Here is a 12501-nt window from a genome sequence, read left to right as displayed (position 1 = left end):
GTTTTACCTGGAAGTTCAAAGTCGGTCCATTTGTGGGGAGGCCCACTGAAAGTGTGTCGATCGTGGATGAAGTCGCAGCTGCTGGCAATGACCAGCTCATCACAGCCCTCCTCCGTGTTGCACTGGGGATCAAATTTGACGGAGAGGTAGATGGCACCAGGGATGTGGACTTTGTCCTGAAGGAGACAGTAAATTGCTAGGATTACTAAGCAGCTTGTAGAAAACCTGATATGCTCCAGGAACACATGGCAAAATCTGTTTGAAAGGCAACTGTGCACATAGAATCATAGCATTGGAAGAGACCCCCAAGGGCCAATCCAGTCCAACCCCCTTCTGCCATGCAGCAACTCTCAATCAAAGCATCCCCGACAGATGGCCATCCAGCCTCTGTTTAAAGACCGCCAAGGAAGGAGATTCCACTACACTCCAAGGGAGTTTGTTCCATTATCGAAGAGCTTTTACTGTCAGGATGTTCCTCCGAATGCTGAGGTGGAATCTCTTTTCCTGGAGCTTGCATCCATTGTTCCTTGTCCTATTCTCCGGAGCAGCAGAAAACAAGCTTGCTCCCTTCTCAATAGGACATCCATTTAATATTTAAACAGGGCTCTCATATCACCTCTTAACCTTCTCTTCTCCAGGCTAAACATCCCCAGCTCCCTCAGTTGTTCCTCGTAGGGCATGGTTTCCAGACCCTCCACCATTTTAGTCGCCCTTCTTTAGACATGCTCCAGTTTCTCAACATGCTTTTTGAATTGTGTGGCCCAGAACTGGACACAAGTGTTATTCCAAATAAAGCCTGACCAAAGCAGAATAGAGTGGCACTATTACTTCCCTTGATCTGACACTATACTTCTATTGATGCAGCCTAGAATCGCATTGGCCTTTTTAGCTGCCGCATCGCACTGTCGACTCATGTTCAACTTGTGGTCTACTTGGACTCCTAGATCCCTTTCACACATAAGTCTCATTAATTTATATTTTGACATTCTGCAAGGTAGACTGCGCTGAGATGGCGGCCATGTGTGCTTCAATTTAAGAGTGAAGCTCTGAAATTATTCATTTCAGGTGACTATTGTTTATACTATCTGCCTACTTGGAAACATCTCTAGAGTATGCATAAGGCAACTGATACCCATTTGGCCAGTCTGTGCTTTAGAATATTGTCCTCTAGAAAGAGCATTGGACAGACCAAATAGTCAGGATCTCAACGCAGTATTAGGAAAAGTTAAAGGACACAATTACATCTTCCAGACTTATGCACCATGTTTGGATGAATCACCCCATCATTCCATGGCTAAGATGTACCCCAACTACCCCCATGTCCTCAGAGGGACCACCGTCCTCTTCTCCTCTTGCATGATTCACTCCTTTGGGACTGCTGCTCTCCCAGCAAAGCGCATTACTCAAAAGAAGAGAGACAGCCTAATAGTGAGTCACACGGAAAGAGAAGGTGGGCTCCTGAGAGAGACTGTAGATGTTACTCTCTGGTGCCTGGAAAATGATACCTCTTCTCTGTCTTCTCTGAACTAAGCTGCAATTCTCACAGTAGTGCAATGAATTGATTTTTCCAAGCAAGGCTACAGTCAGCTCTCTATATCCATGGATTTTTTTATCCACAGAGTCAAGCACCCACAGTTTGGAAATGTTTTTAAAATATCTAAATTCCAAGATGCAAATGTTGATTTTGCCCTTTTATATAAGGGATACCGTTTTATGTGCCACTATATATAATGGGACTTGAGTATCCACAGAGGGTCCTGGAACCAAACCCCAGTGGATACCAAGGGCCCACTGTACATTCTTAACTATCCTTGCTTTTAATGCAAAGTATGGATTATGGAGCATATGGATTATGGAGCATGGTCTTAAATGAGCACAGGACACACTAGTTTTACAACAAATGTGCTCCCAGAGATGATAAAAACCAACAGAACTGGTGTGTTATGGCCAACTCAGCTGGCTGCTTTTCAGTGCGCCCTCCTTGGCAACCTGGTTATGGGAGTTCCCATTTTGAGCATGGACACTTTTAAGATTTACCACCACCACATCACTCTTCGTCTAATTCTAAAGCCACTTGTGGCAGAGGCAAGATTTGAACTGGAAACTTCTTCCACTCATTCATACAGTAATGCCATCACTACAGAACTTATCAGAAAGGGAACAGACAGCCCAATCTTGTTGCCAAGGATGTACCCACACTGCAGAAATAAAGCAGTTAAACATCAGTTTAACTGTCATGGCTCCATCTTGCAGAATCCCAGGATTTGGACATAGGGCATGACATAGTCATGGCAGTAAAAGTGGTGTCAAACTGCTTTATTTCTGCAGCGTGGATACACCCCAAGTTGTCTAGAGGTAAAATTATGTTGAAAAATATGCCTCAATCTGCATTCCTTCCCACATCCTGAAGTGTGTCTCATCTTTAACCATTACAAAATGGAGTCAAGGCTAACTCCATGGTGGAACCTGGGGGACGCATTCTCCCTCTCAGAGATACATGGCCACAAGTGAAACAACTAAGACCAAGAAAAGGGTATCAAGCTGAAGTCCCACCCTGTATTTCTCATCCCTGACATTCTAACTCCTAGGCACATTACCTCAAAATTTGTATTATTGTTGTAGGGATGCTTGGACTCTCGTGTTTGGACAGCCATCCCCGGCTCCTCCATGAACTGACAGGCTGTGAGCGCCATTGTGGCCAGCATGCTTTCGTTGCAACCGCGGAGCACTTTCAGGAGAATCTACAGGAAGGAGAGAACGAGGAGAAAACATGTTTCCTTACAGATCTCAACCTTAAAAAAGATTACTCACCAGAAACAGACTTTGTAACAGGGATGCAGACACAGGAACCAGACCCTGCGACAGACCTGGATGTCAACTGTGTCCCCATGTCCCCTCTAGCAATGCTATTACAAGGCCTAATAATGTCATCCGTTACATCAGGGCTCCCTCCACTTGCTCATCCTCCAAAGGGACAAGTGCCATCATTTGCTAGCTATTGCATCTTACACAGGACTAACAGGGATGCCCCTACACAAAAAGAACAAATCAGAAGCGGGTAAAGTGCCACCTATGGACCAGAGGCAGACTCTTGGGGCCATTTTTAGGCTTCAACAACCCGATCATAGTAGCTTTTGCATGCAAAGTATGTGCTCTGACCCCCACCCCCCACCCCAGGCTTCGTATTAAGTTCCTAACATTGCCCAGGATACCAGAGATTTCCACCTTCTCTATTATTCCACATGTATCTCTTAAGTGAGTTGACTTAAGAGCCTGAGTACTGCATGTAACCAGGAACAGGCGAACAAAGAGCTAAATGCATGCACCTTTTTGCCACTCAACGGATGTCATGTAACTTACCAGGATGCATCCAGCCTCAGGCAGCTCCCTCTATCACAATGCATCCATGCAGACGTCTAACCTGACTTCTTCGTTCCCTTTTCTCCTCCTTTAAATGCAGTTCAAGGATTCATCCTCCCAGGATGGGTTCCAGCTGCTCAAAATTGGACCCAAGAGACGGTCCACTTTTAAGCAGTAGTAGTTTCAATTCACTTGGTGGTTTCCAAGCATCTTTTTCTCATGTTTGCTGCCTGAACCAAGATCCTCCAAAACGAGAGGGATTTCTTCGGATACCATAATTTGCTTACCTTCTCACACAGCTGTTTCTCCTCCAGCTGCAAAAGCATGTCCAAGATGTACGTCATATGTGCTGGGCCGCTAAGCTCCAACATCTCCTCGCTGATCGCCACGTCGTCAGGCCACTCGGCCAGCAGCAAAGCGAGGACATGCCGGGCGTAGAGGACAGCGGTGGCCTCGTTGATCCGATAGAGATAGCCCCGTACAGCTTTCTTGCTCCGCGTATCCAACTCCTTGTGCAGGAGGACGGAGCTTTTGGTGCGGCGTTGCTTGGCATAGCTGAGCTGAAGATCGCTCTCGGTGTTGGTGATGAGCTTCTGGGTGACAGGGTTGGATTCTTCCGTGGCTTTGCTACATGGGGCAGGCTTGGACTGCAAGACAGAAGCAAGTCAGAATTACTTTGCATGAAAAATGGCAATGGAGAGAAGGATAAGGGATAAGAAGTTAGAAGGAAGAGAGTTGGGGAAGGGAGGAAAAAGAAAGAAGAGAAGATAAAGGGTAATGGGTAAATGGTATGAAAGAATTAAAAGATAGAAAGGGTAGTAGACAGGTTAATAGCAGAAGGTAAAAACGAAGGTGTGTGGAATAGAATATTATCAATACCGATTATAATGCTGATAAAAGAGATATATGTGAATGTCATAAATGTGTATGATGTAATTGTGTAAGTATGTTTGCTTTTATGCTGTCAGACTGATATGATGAATGTACTTTATGGATTGTGTCTGCATTTTAATATGGTTAATAACATTATTTTTTAAAGTATTACTTTGCATTAAAACCCAGAATAAGCACTATTGGCCAAATGGAGGGATTCTAGGCAGAGGCTGCCCACACATTTTAGCCAACGGTTTTCCATAGTTGCAACGATGAAACACTGAAAATAACTCTGAGGCAGAACTTAGAGTGAGATGCAGCAATTCGCCTGCAGAAGCAAAATGGTGGTGCGAGATGGGATCTGAACCTGGTTCTTTCTAATCCTAGTGTGACACTCTTAACCATAGACAGGTAACCAGGTCAAGCACTGAGCCTCAGTCCTATGCAAGAAAGGATCCAGACCCTCCTTGCAGTAGCAAAGAGAAGTGGGAGACCCCAGCCACCCATGCATGCACACATGCTGCCTCCAGAAAAGAATTTGTCAAATGAACACATCATAAGCCTTTTCCACTACTCTAAATAAGTAAGGTGCCATCTAGCATGCCCACTCCATGCCTGGTTCCCAAAGGTCCTTGCCAAGATGGACCTTGACGCAGGCATGGCCCATGGTCAGGAATTACAGATGGTTTTAGCCTAAATTTCTGAAGGACACTAAATAGTGTACTCTGGTTCTAGCCACTTCACTTAATCTGACTGCTGAGACAGTATGTTTCTATATAGCAAAAGGATACAAAGCTGAATACTCTACTCTACAATGAATGTTAGTGTTGAGAAGTCCAAAGCTTTCATGGCTGGCATCCCTAGTTGTTTGTGGGTTTTTCAGGCCATGTGGTCAGAGAATGCTGGCATAGAAGAGAGATGCCCTCTTCCATGCCAGCATTCTCTGAAGATGCCAGCCACAGATGCTGGTGAAAGGTCAAGAATAACCTCTTCTAGAACATGAGCACATAGCCTGAAACGCCCACAAAAAACAACATCAATGTTAGTGTTATTCGTAAATGTACCGTCCTCTTGTCTACTACTGTTCCTGGCTCCTATACTCTGAGCATGCTGTATTTCTTGCTATATAGTTTATAATGAATACTTGATGTTCTTTGCTTTGTGTATACTGCTATGGATCAGCCTTCCCAATCCGAGGTCCTTCCTCAGTTGGGCTCAACCGGCTTCGGCCAGCATTAACAACGGTCAGGAGTGATAAGAGTGACAGGCCTTACTCTAACATGGCACACGTTAAACCTTTGTCCACTTCTCTTCAACCTGCACCGTCCACCATGTGTGTTGCATCTTCCTTGCATACTTTATACTTCGAACACACAGAGCATCACACTCACCAGGCATGGCACAATGATCATATCCGTGTCCAGTGCTTTGGAGCTCTGCTCCTCCGACCGCAAACGCTTGCTGGGCTGCCATTTCTGTGCCAACGTCCGAATCCTCTCATCCGTTGTAACTACATCGCCATCAAATCTTCAAGAAAACCCACAAACATTTTACAGTCACCAGCTTCGGAAAGACATCTATTTGCATGCAGAGCCTTTCCTATTTACATCTGCAAACACCATTCCCTGGCTCTCCCTACCTTCAAGTGCTGCTTTACATTGGTAGTTAAATCTCGGCAGATGGCTTTTTGTTTGCAGAAATGACGGTCGTGTTTACTGCAAATTGGCTGACCTTACAGGTTTTAATTTGCAAGATGCAAAAGAGTATTGGAACCTTAGCAGCAAGAAGCACAGGCTCCAAGACACACTTTCCAATCCTAGGGCTCACCAGATGTTGAAACGCAACACAACATTCACCATCCCTGATCATGTTTGCTGGGGAAGATGGGAACTCCAGCCCACCTTCAGCTGAGCATTCAGGCCAGTCAAGGTGGTTAGAAGTGGAAGAAATCTTTGACCATCCTGAGGTCCTACATACTGTTTGCAATGTTGTCCTCATCTTCTTAAGGCAATGTGGCCAATTGTTAGATGATGGACCTATAGTCCAACGGATTTGTGGGCCTTGGGCTGAGATAACCAGGTAACTTTGTGACTTGTTCTTATGGAGGTCTGTGTATGTTTCCTAAAAAGGTTGAAAAGTTACACAGCTCCATGGCCAAGCTGGCTGGAGGGTTCTGGGATCTGTAGTCCAAAAATGACTTTCCTGAGCTCTGGTATGATATGTATCATTTCAGACAGCAAGTGTATTACTGTATGTGTAAGTCTAGAAATGTTAGTCAAAAAAGCGACCCATAACCTGAGTTGACTTATCCATGTGTCAATGTAAGTATTGTACTTTCACTCAATAGATGATAGATAGAGATAGATAGATAGATAGAATAGATAGATAGATAGAGGATATAGCAACCATCCCCTGGTGAAAAACAAGAGAGTAACCTGGAAGCCCTGACTTCCCTCTTATTTTCTCATCGTTCCAGCTTTTAATATGAGCACAAACAGTGATGCCTCCTGGAATGTTGCAGCTTCTTTGGCATTGTTTTCCTTTGCTTCATCCTTTACATCCTTTGTTACATGGGCCTAAATTTTACCCTTGACTTACCCATGGCTCATATCAAAATCCACAATTTTGGCCCCAAAACCTGCCCTTGACTTATACATGAGGCCGACTTATAGTCGAGTATGAACGCCGATCTTCCTTAATACAAAATGGCCCATCATCCAAAATAATCCATGCTGAACTGACCTAGGGGAACTCTTCTCCAAAACTGTCAATGGCTCATTCGTAAAATAAAAAACCTCCTCCTCCCCGCATGTCTCCCCATGTGAAAAACCAATCTTCCTCTACTGTCCTCTTTCGATGTCCTCATTTTAGACTTTGCTAGGTCAAGCTGCACTGCATACTCCCATGGGGTCTTCCATTTTCAACCGCCAGATATAGAAACGTCCTTACCTCTTCTGAACCTCCAAGAAGAAAGAGTCTCTCCTTTTCATCTGCAGTTCATACATGGCCCGAAGGATATGCAGAGGGGCATCAAGGGCATCGTGTGTCATCTGAAATCAAGGGCAAATCAGATGTCAGAAAAGGGAGAAAGCATTGGTTTCTTTTCCTGAAGACTACGATGCTATATATTAAAGCGGTCTCAAACTGGATTATTTTCTGCAGTGTGTTTAGGACCTCAGTGAGACAGACTGCAAGACTGGTCTCCCCACAGCAACTGCAATAGCAAGGCTCTGTCTGTGAATGAAACACCTGCACCATGCAGTGTCTGCCTTGTATCTTCTGCCATAGTAAGGCTGAGCGGTGTTTACTTTTTTATTGAGCTGCTACTGTGCGGTGCAACACAAGCTTTCACACTGTGCTGCTGAGCACAACAACAACCTTGTTAAATCCTAAATCAGCGCTGTTTATATTTAACTTAACAGCGGAACGAAACAATGACTAAAGACACTGGAGACGCATCTGTGGGAATAATTGTGGCCAAGTAGGCAATAGACTTCCAGCACTATCAAAACTGCCATTTTCAAATGCATTAACGTTGGTTTTGTCTCCAACAGCATTATTTCCGTCTCAGACTAGCCGACCGAATAGTCAGGTATTTTACCAGTGCTACTCAAAGCAGTGGTCCCTGGACTGATGCTGATTCTTAGAGAGCATCCAAATATGGTACCTATCTTTGGCACAAGGGGAAAAAATAATTGCCAGTCCCTAACATCAGACAGCTTTGGAAGTACCATCCTAGACAACCCTCTCCCAGTGTCCAGATGCGCAACAGAAAGTACCAGGAAGCATATTTTGGTAGTTTCATCCAAGCCTTCCAACGGATCGAGACGGTTCTGGTCAGCATCAGTGGGAGTGATGGCAGACTGGTCTATACCTTCATCTTGGTCCCTCTCGGCATCCTTATGCTCAGCCAGGGAACTCATCTCCTTTTTCGAGGAGTATAACATGATCGACAAGATCTGTGAGCGGACAAAAAGACGGGAGAGGAGTTTATTGTACATGGGAGACCCCTCGAGAGACATCCTGAGGCTTCTCCGTATATATACAGATACATATGTATGCATCTACATTTATCTATCCGTCTTGCACCCACCTCTTTCAGAAACATGACTTCATATTTATTTAACGGTGTCTTTACTCTGCTTTTCAAGTTTTATACTTAAAAACCAGCATAATAATAATAATAATAATAACAATAATAATAATCAAAGTACAGTATACATGGTCCAAGCTGTTAACTTTGCAATTTCTGGAAGGCCTCCTATCTGGGAGAATTGCCACTATAAAACACAACAATAACACAACACAAAACTAAAGACATGAGACTGAGATGAAACCAGCAGCACAGAACAAAATATCACAGCACAGGAAAGCAAACTAAAACTCTCAGCAAGGTAAGAGTCCAAAGATGTAAAGGCGCTGGGGGCAAGCGAGAAGAAATGGAAAAGAAAACAACATTCTGTCCAACTAAAAAAGTTAGTGGGAGAGACTTTGAGAATCAGACACAATCGACAATTTTTCTTCTCTCACATCAGACACATTTAGCATGAATGTCACAAAGCCAGAGGGAGAAATTGTAAGGATCTGAAGATGAACAGAAGGATTTTATCAGACGAAGCCCATGGAAAAGCACCTTCCCAGCTGGCTTAAGACGTTGCTCTGTTACCTCCAAGTCTCGAAGAAGCCAGGTCTTACTGAAGCCAGTTCCTTTGCTACATTTCTTCACCAACAGCTTAAGTAAAGCCGTCTGGAGAAAGGCTGTGCGGATTTCTTCAAAGGCATGAGTCTGCCAGACACAAAATGGAAATCACAACGGTTACACCTTGGCATGCTACAGCTACGATAGCCAACTGTTTGCATCCCATGGCTGTATATCATCTCATGGAACAATTCTGCGGATGAATTTCTATTGCCCCCAATGAAAAACATAGTAGAAAGACACTGGGCAAAACAAATTTTCAGAGCGAGAAACACAGAACTAATTTTTTGTGGGTTTTTTGGGCTCTGTGGCCATGTTCTAGAAGAGCTTATTCCTGATGTTTCGCCAGCATCTGTGGCTGGCATCTTCAGAGAATGCTGGCATGGAAGAGAGTGGGGTACATTCTCTGAAGATGCCAGCCACAGACGCTGGCGAAACGTCAGGAACAAACTCTTCTAGAACATGGCCACAGAGCCCGACAAACCACAAAAATCTATGGATGTTGGCCACGAGAGCCTTCGATATCACATCAGTCAATATCAATGGTATACATGTATGGATCCAGGAATCTAGCTAGGATGCCGCCCGGTACCTTAAGTGTCTTGTAAAGCCCCTTCAGAGCAAGAGACAAGACCCAAGTTGCCTCCACCGCCTCTGGAAAGCTGCCATCCATGCTGGTCTGTAGAAGGTGGCTAGTAATGAACACGAAGTGCTGCAGGTACTGGCGCAATTGGCTCTGAGATTCGCCGTTGTCTGGCCCACAAGGCTGAACCAGCTGGAGGTCCTTCACTAGAAAGGAAAAGACAAGGACATGGGTTTCAGATGGAATCTGGACCAGAAGTATATGGGTTTCAGATGGAATCTGGACCACATTCAACTTAATTCACTGCAGCTGGTCTTGACTTTGCATCAAGTAACACTAGAGATCGACAGAGTACAGTGGACCCTTGTTATCCGCTGGGGTTTGGTTCGAAGATCCTGCATGCATACCAAAATCTATGGATGCTGAAGTCCCATTAAATATAATGGCATAGTAAAATGGTGTCCCTTATAAAAAATGGAAAATCAAGGTTTGATATTTGAAATTTATACTTTTTTTGGGAAGATTTTCAAAGCATAGATGCTTGAATCCGTGTATAAAAAATCCGAATGGAAGCATTAGTGCAAAATCATCATTTTTTTAATGTATAGCTGAAATCTATGTATTATATAGAGGGAGGAGGGAAAGAAGCTACTTGGGAATATCCTTCTCTTTCCTGAGAAGAGTCCAAACTCCTCTGGGCTGCAAGAAAACCTGTATAGCTCTTTGGAGCATTGTCGTCATGATCTAGAAATCACTGACTGACAAATCACAACTCGGGGTATGTATATGTGTGTGCATGTGCGCACGCATGCACAAGCATTGAGATGTACGTCTCTGAAAGAGCATGCCCTGTATCCCTACAAAATCCTAACCTAGTTAACACGCTTCCTCTTCTGGTAGCATTGTGCACCAGGAAAGTGGGGCATGATACTAATGAAGCAAGTGCTCTGAAAAAGAACAAACAAACCTGCTTTCCTCTTCCGAGTTTTCACATCCACAACCACTGCCCTGTTCTTCTCCGTGAAGTGCTTGAGGATAACCACGTTGTGGGCCTCATTTGCGTTATCCATATACACCGACCTGGTTCCTGTGCACAGAACCTGAGGCGACAGGAGAAAATGATCCAAGGGGCATTTGTTTAACCACTTCAAGAGTGCAGATGATGCTTCCATTTTGCCTCCCCATCCTAACCCACCAGAGAGCTTGACTAATGGTTTTAATGATTTATTTTAGGTTTTGTCATTGTTATATTTGGAGTTTTTGTTGTATATCTGAAGAGAAGAGGAGGGGGAATTATGTGTATTGTGTTGTATTGCATTGTATTACTGTATTGCAATCCATTAGAGTTGCATTTGCTATTAATATATAATGCTTGTAGGAGTAAAAAGGACCATGTCCTCTTGTTGTTAATGTATTATTGCTGTATTGCATTATTGTATTGCCTGTTATTTTGCTGCCAGGGAATTGATTTTATTATGTGCACGTACAGCGCTGTGCAAATTTACAGCGCTATATAAATAAACTGTAGTAGTAGTAGTAGTAGTAGTAGTAATAATAATGCTCACCTCTGGAAAGCCGACCAGAACCAGCAAAGTAAAGATGTTGGTGTGCTTGAGCTGGAAGGGCAGCTGTTTGACGCAGTGCTCTGTGAAGGCGGAAATCACGCTGTGCCACTGCGGCGAGGCGTTCAAGGCTCGAAGGATGTCAGCCATGGTGCAGGCCCAGTCCAAGCCCAAGCGGCTAGAAACCAAAAGCGAGAAACAGCGGCTCAGTCAGTTGCCCGTATACGTTCATGTCTGCGCACTCAAAACCAAGGTCTAAAAACAACGGCTGTCTTCAAAACCCCTCTTTCTGTAACTATGGTTGTAGATTATTAAACTCCAAACCATGAGTAAAGCTTTCTTCCAAGGAGCAGGAGCATAAATGAGAGGCTTGATAGAAAAGCACTATGTATATACTCACGTATATCGTATATACTCAAATATGTTGACCTCAGATATAAGTTTTGGGGCCAAAATTATGGATTTTGACATGACCTCTGGATATGTCGAGGGCAAAATTTAGGCACATACAGTGGACCCTTGTTATACACTGGGATTTGGTTACAAGATCCCCCGTGGATAACAAAATCCGTGGATGCTCACGTCCCATTAAATATAATGACATAGCAAAATGGTATCCCTTATAAAAAGTGGAAAATCAAGGTTTGATCTTTGAAATTTATACTTTTTTTGAACATTTTCAAACTGTGGATGTGTGAATCCGTATATAAAAAAATACGTGTATAAGAAGGGCCGACTGTATAATAAAGGACGTAAAGGATGAAGTAAAGTATAACAATACCAAAGAACTTACAAAATTCCAGCAGGCATATGCATTTGTCCCTCTGTATTCACTAGGGTTAGGGGCACAAGACCCCTGTGAATATGGAAAAACTGCAAATAACAAAAAATACCACGTTTTTACCTGAGAGGACACCTCTCTAGGTATCTCTAGGTCCTCCAGGGGAACCCTGTGGTCAATGTCCAACAGACACTGACCATAGAACTGCCATGGAGGAGCTACAAAGGCCTAGTAGAGTATTCTCTCTAGGGATCTCTAGGTCTTTCAGTGCGACTCTGTGGTCAATGTCTGACAGACACTGCCCATAGGACTGCCCTGGAGGAGCTACAACAGCCTAGTAGAGTATTCTCTCTAGGAATCTCTAGGTCCTCCAGGGGAACCCTGTGGTCAACGTCCAACAGACACTAACCATAGAACTGCCGTGGAGGAGCTACAAAGGCCTAGTAGAGTATTCTTCTAGGGATCTCTAGGTCTTTCAGTGCGACTCTGTGGTCAATGTCTGACAGACACTGCCCATAGGACTGCCCTGGAGGAGCTACAACAGCCTAGTAGAGTATTCTCTCTAGGAATCTCTAGGTCCTCCAGGGGAACCCTGTGGTCAACGTCCAACAGACACTGACCATAGAACTGCCGTGGAGGAGCT

The 12501-nt window shown here is 44.1% G+C and overlaps 2 protein-coding genes across 5 annotated transcripts in view; both read right to left on the bottom strand.

Moving 5' to 3' along the window:
* UBE2G1 (ubiquitin conjugating enzyme E2 G1) overlaps window positions 1–12501 on the bottom strand; it is a 554317-nt gene that overhangs the window by 285349 nt on the left and 256467 nt on the right. The gene's annotated exons all lie outside the window — the stretch shown is intronic.
* Window positions 1–12501, bottom strand: part of LOC121917145 (zinc finger ZZ-type and EF-hand domain-containing protein 1-like) — a 41669-nt gene that overhangs the window by 8942 nt on the left and 20226 nt on the right. For all 3 annotated transcript variants that reach the window (XM_042442868.1, XM_042442870.1, XM_042442871.1), the window contains 10 exons: window positions 11081–11255; window positions 10483–10615; window positions 9525–9721; window positions 8900–9019; window positions 8013–8192; window positions 7183–7283; window positions 5625–5760; window positions 3648–4007; window positions 2598–2741; window positions 8–176 (listed from right to left, as the gene is read on the bottom strand). In XM_042442868.1, coding sequence (XP_042298802.1) covers window positions 8–176; window positions 2598–2741; window positions 3648–4007; window positions 5625–5760; window positions 7183–7283; window positions 8013–8192; window positions 8900–9019; window positions 9525–9721; window positions 10483–10615; window positions 11081–11255 — 1715 coding nt within the window. The remainder of the gene's footprint in view (window positions 1–7; window positions 177–2597; window positions 2742–3647; window positions 4008–5624; window positions 5761–7182; window positions 7284–8012; window positions 8193–8899; window positions 9020–9524; window positions 9722–10482; window positions 10616–11080; window positions 11256–12501) is intronic.

Source organism: Sceloporus undulatus, chromosome 11 (genome assembly GCF_019175285.1).
Source record: "Sceloporus undulatus isolate JIND9_A2432 ecotype Alabama chromosome 11, SceUnd_v1.1, whole genome shotgun sequence".
NCBI lineage: Eukaryota > Metazoa > Chordata > Lepidosauria > Squamata > Phrynosomatidae > Sceloporus > Sceloporus undulatus.
Note: the sequence above shows the minus strand (reverse complement) of the source record. Positions and strands in the feature narration are given on the sequence as shown.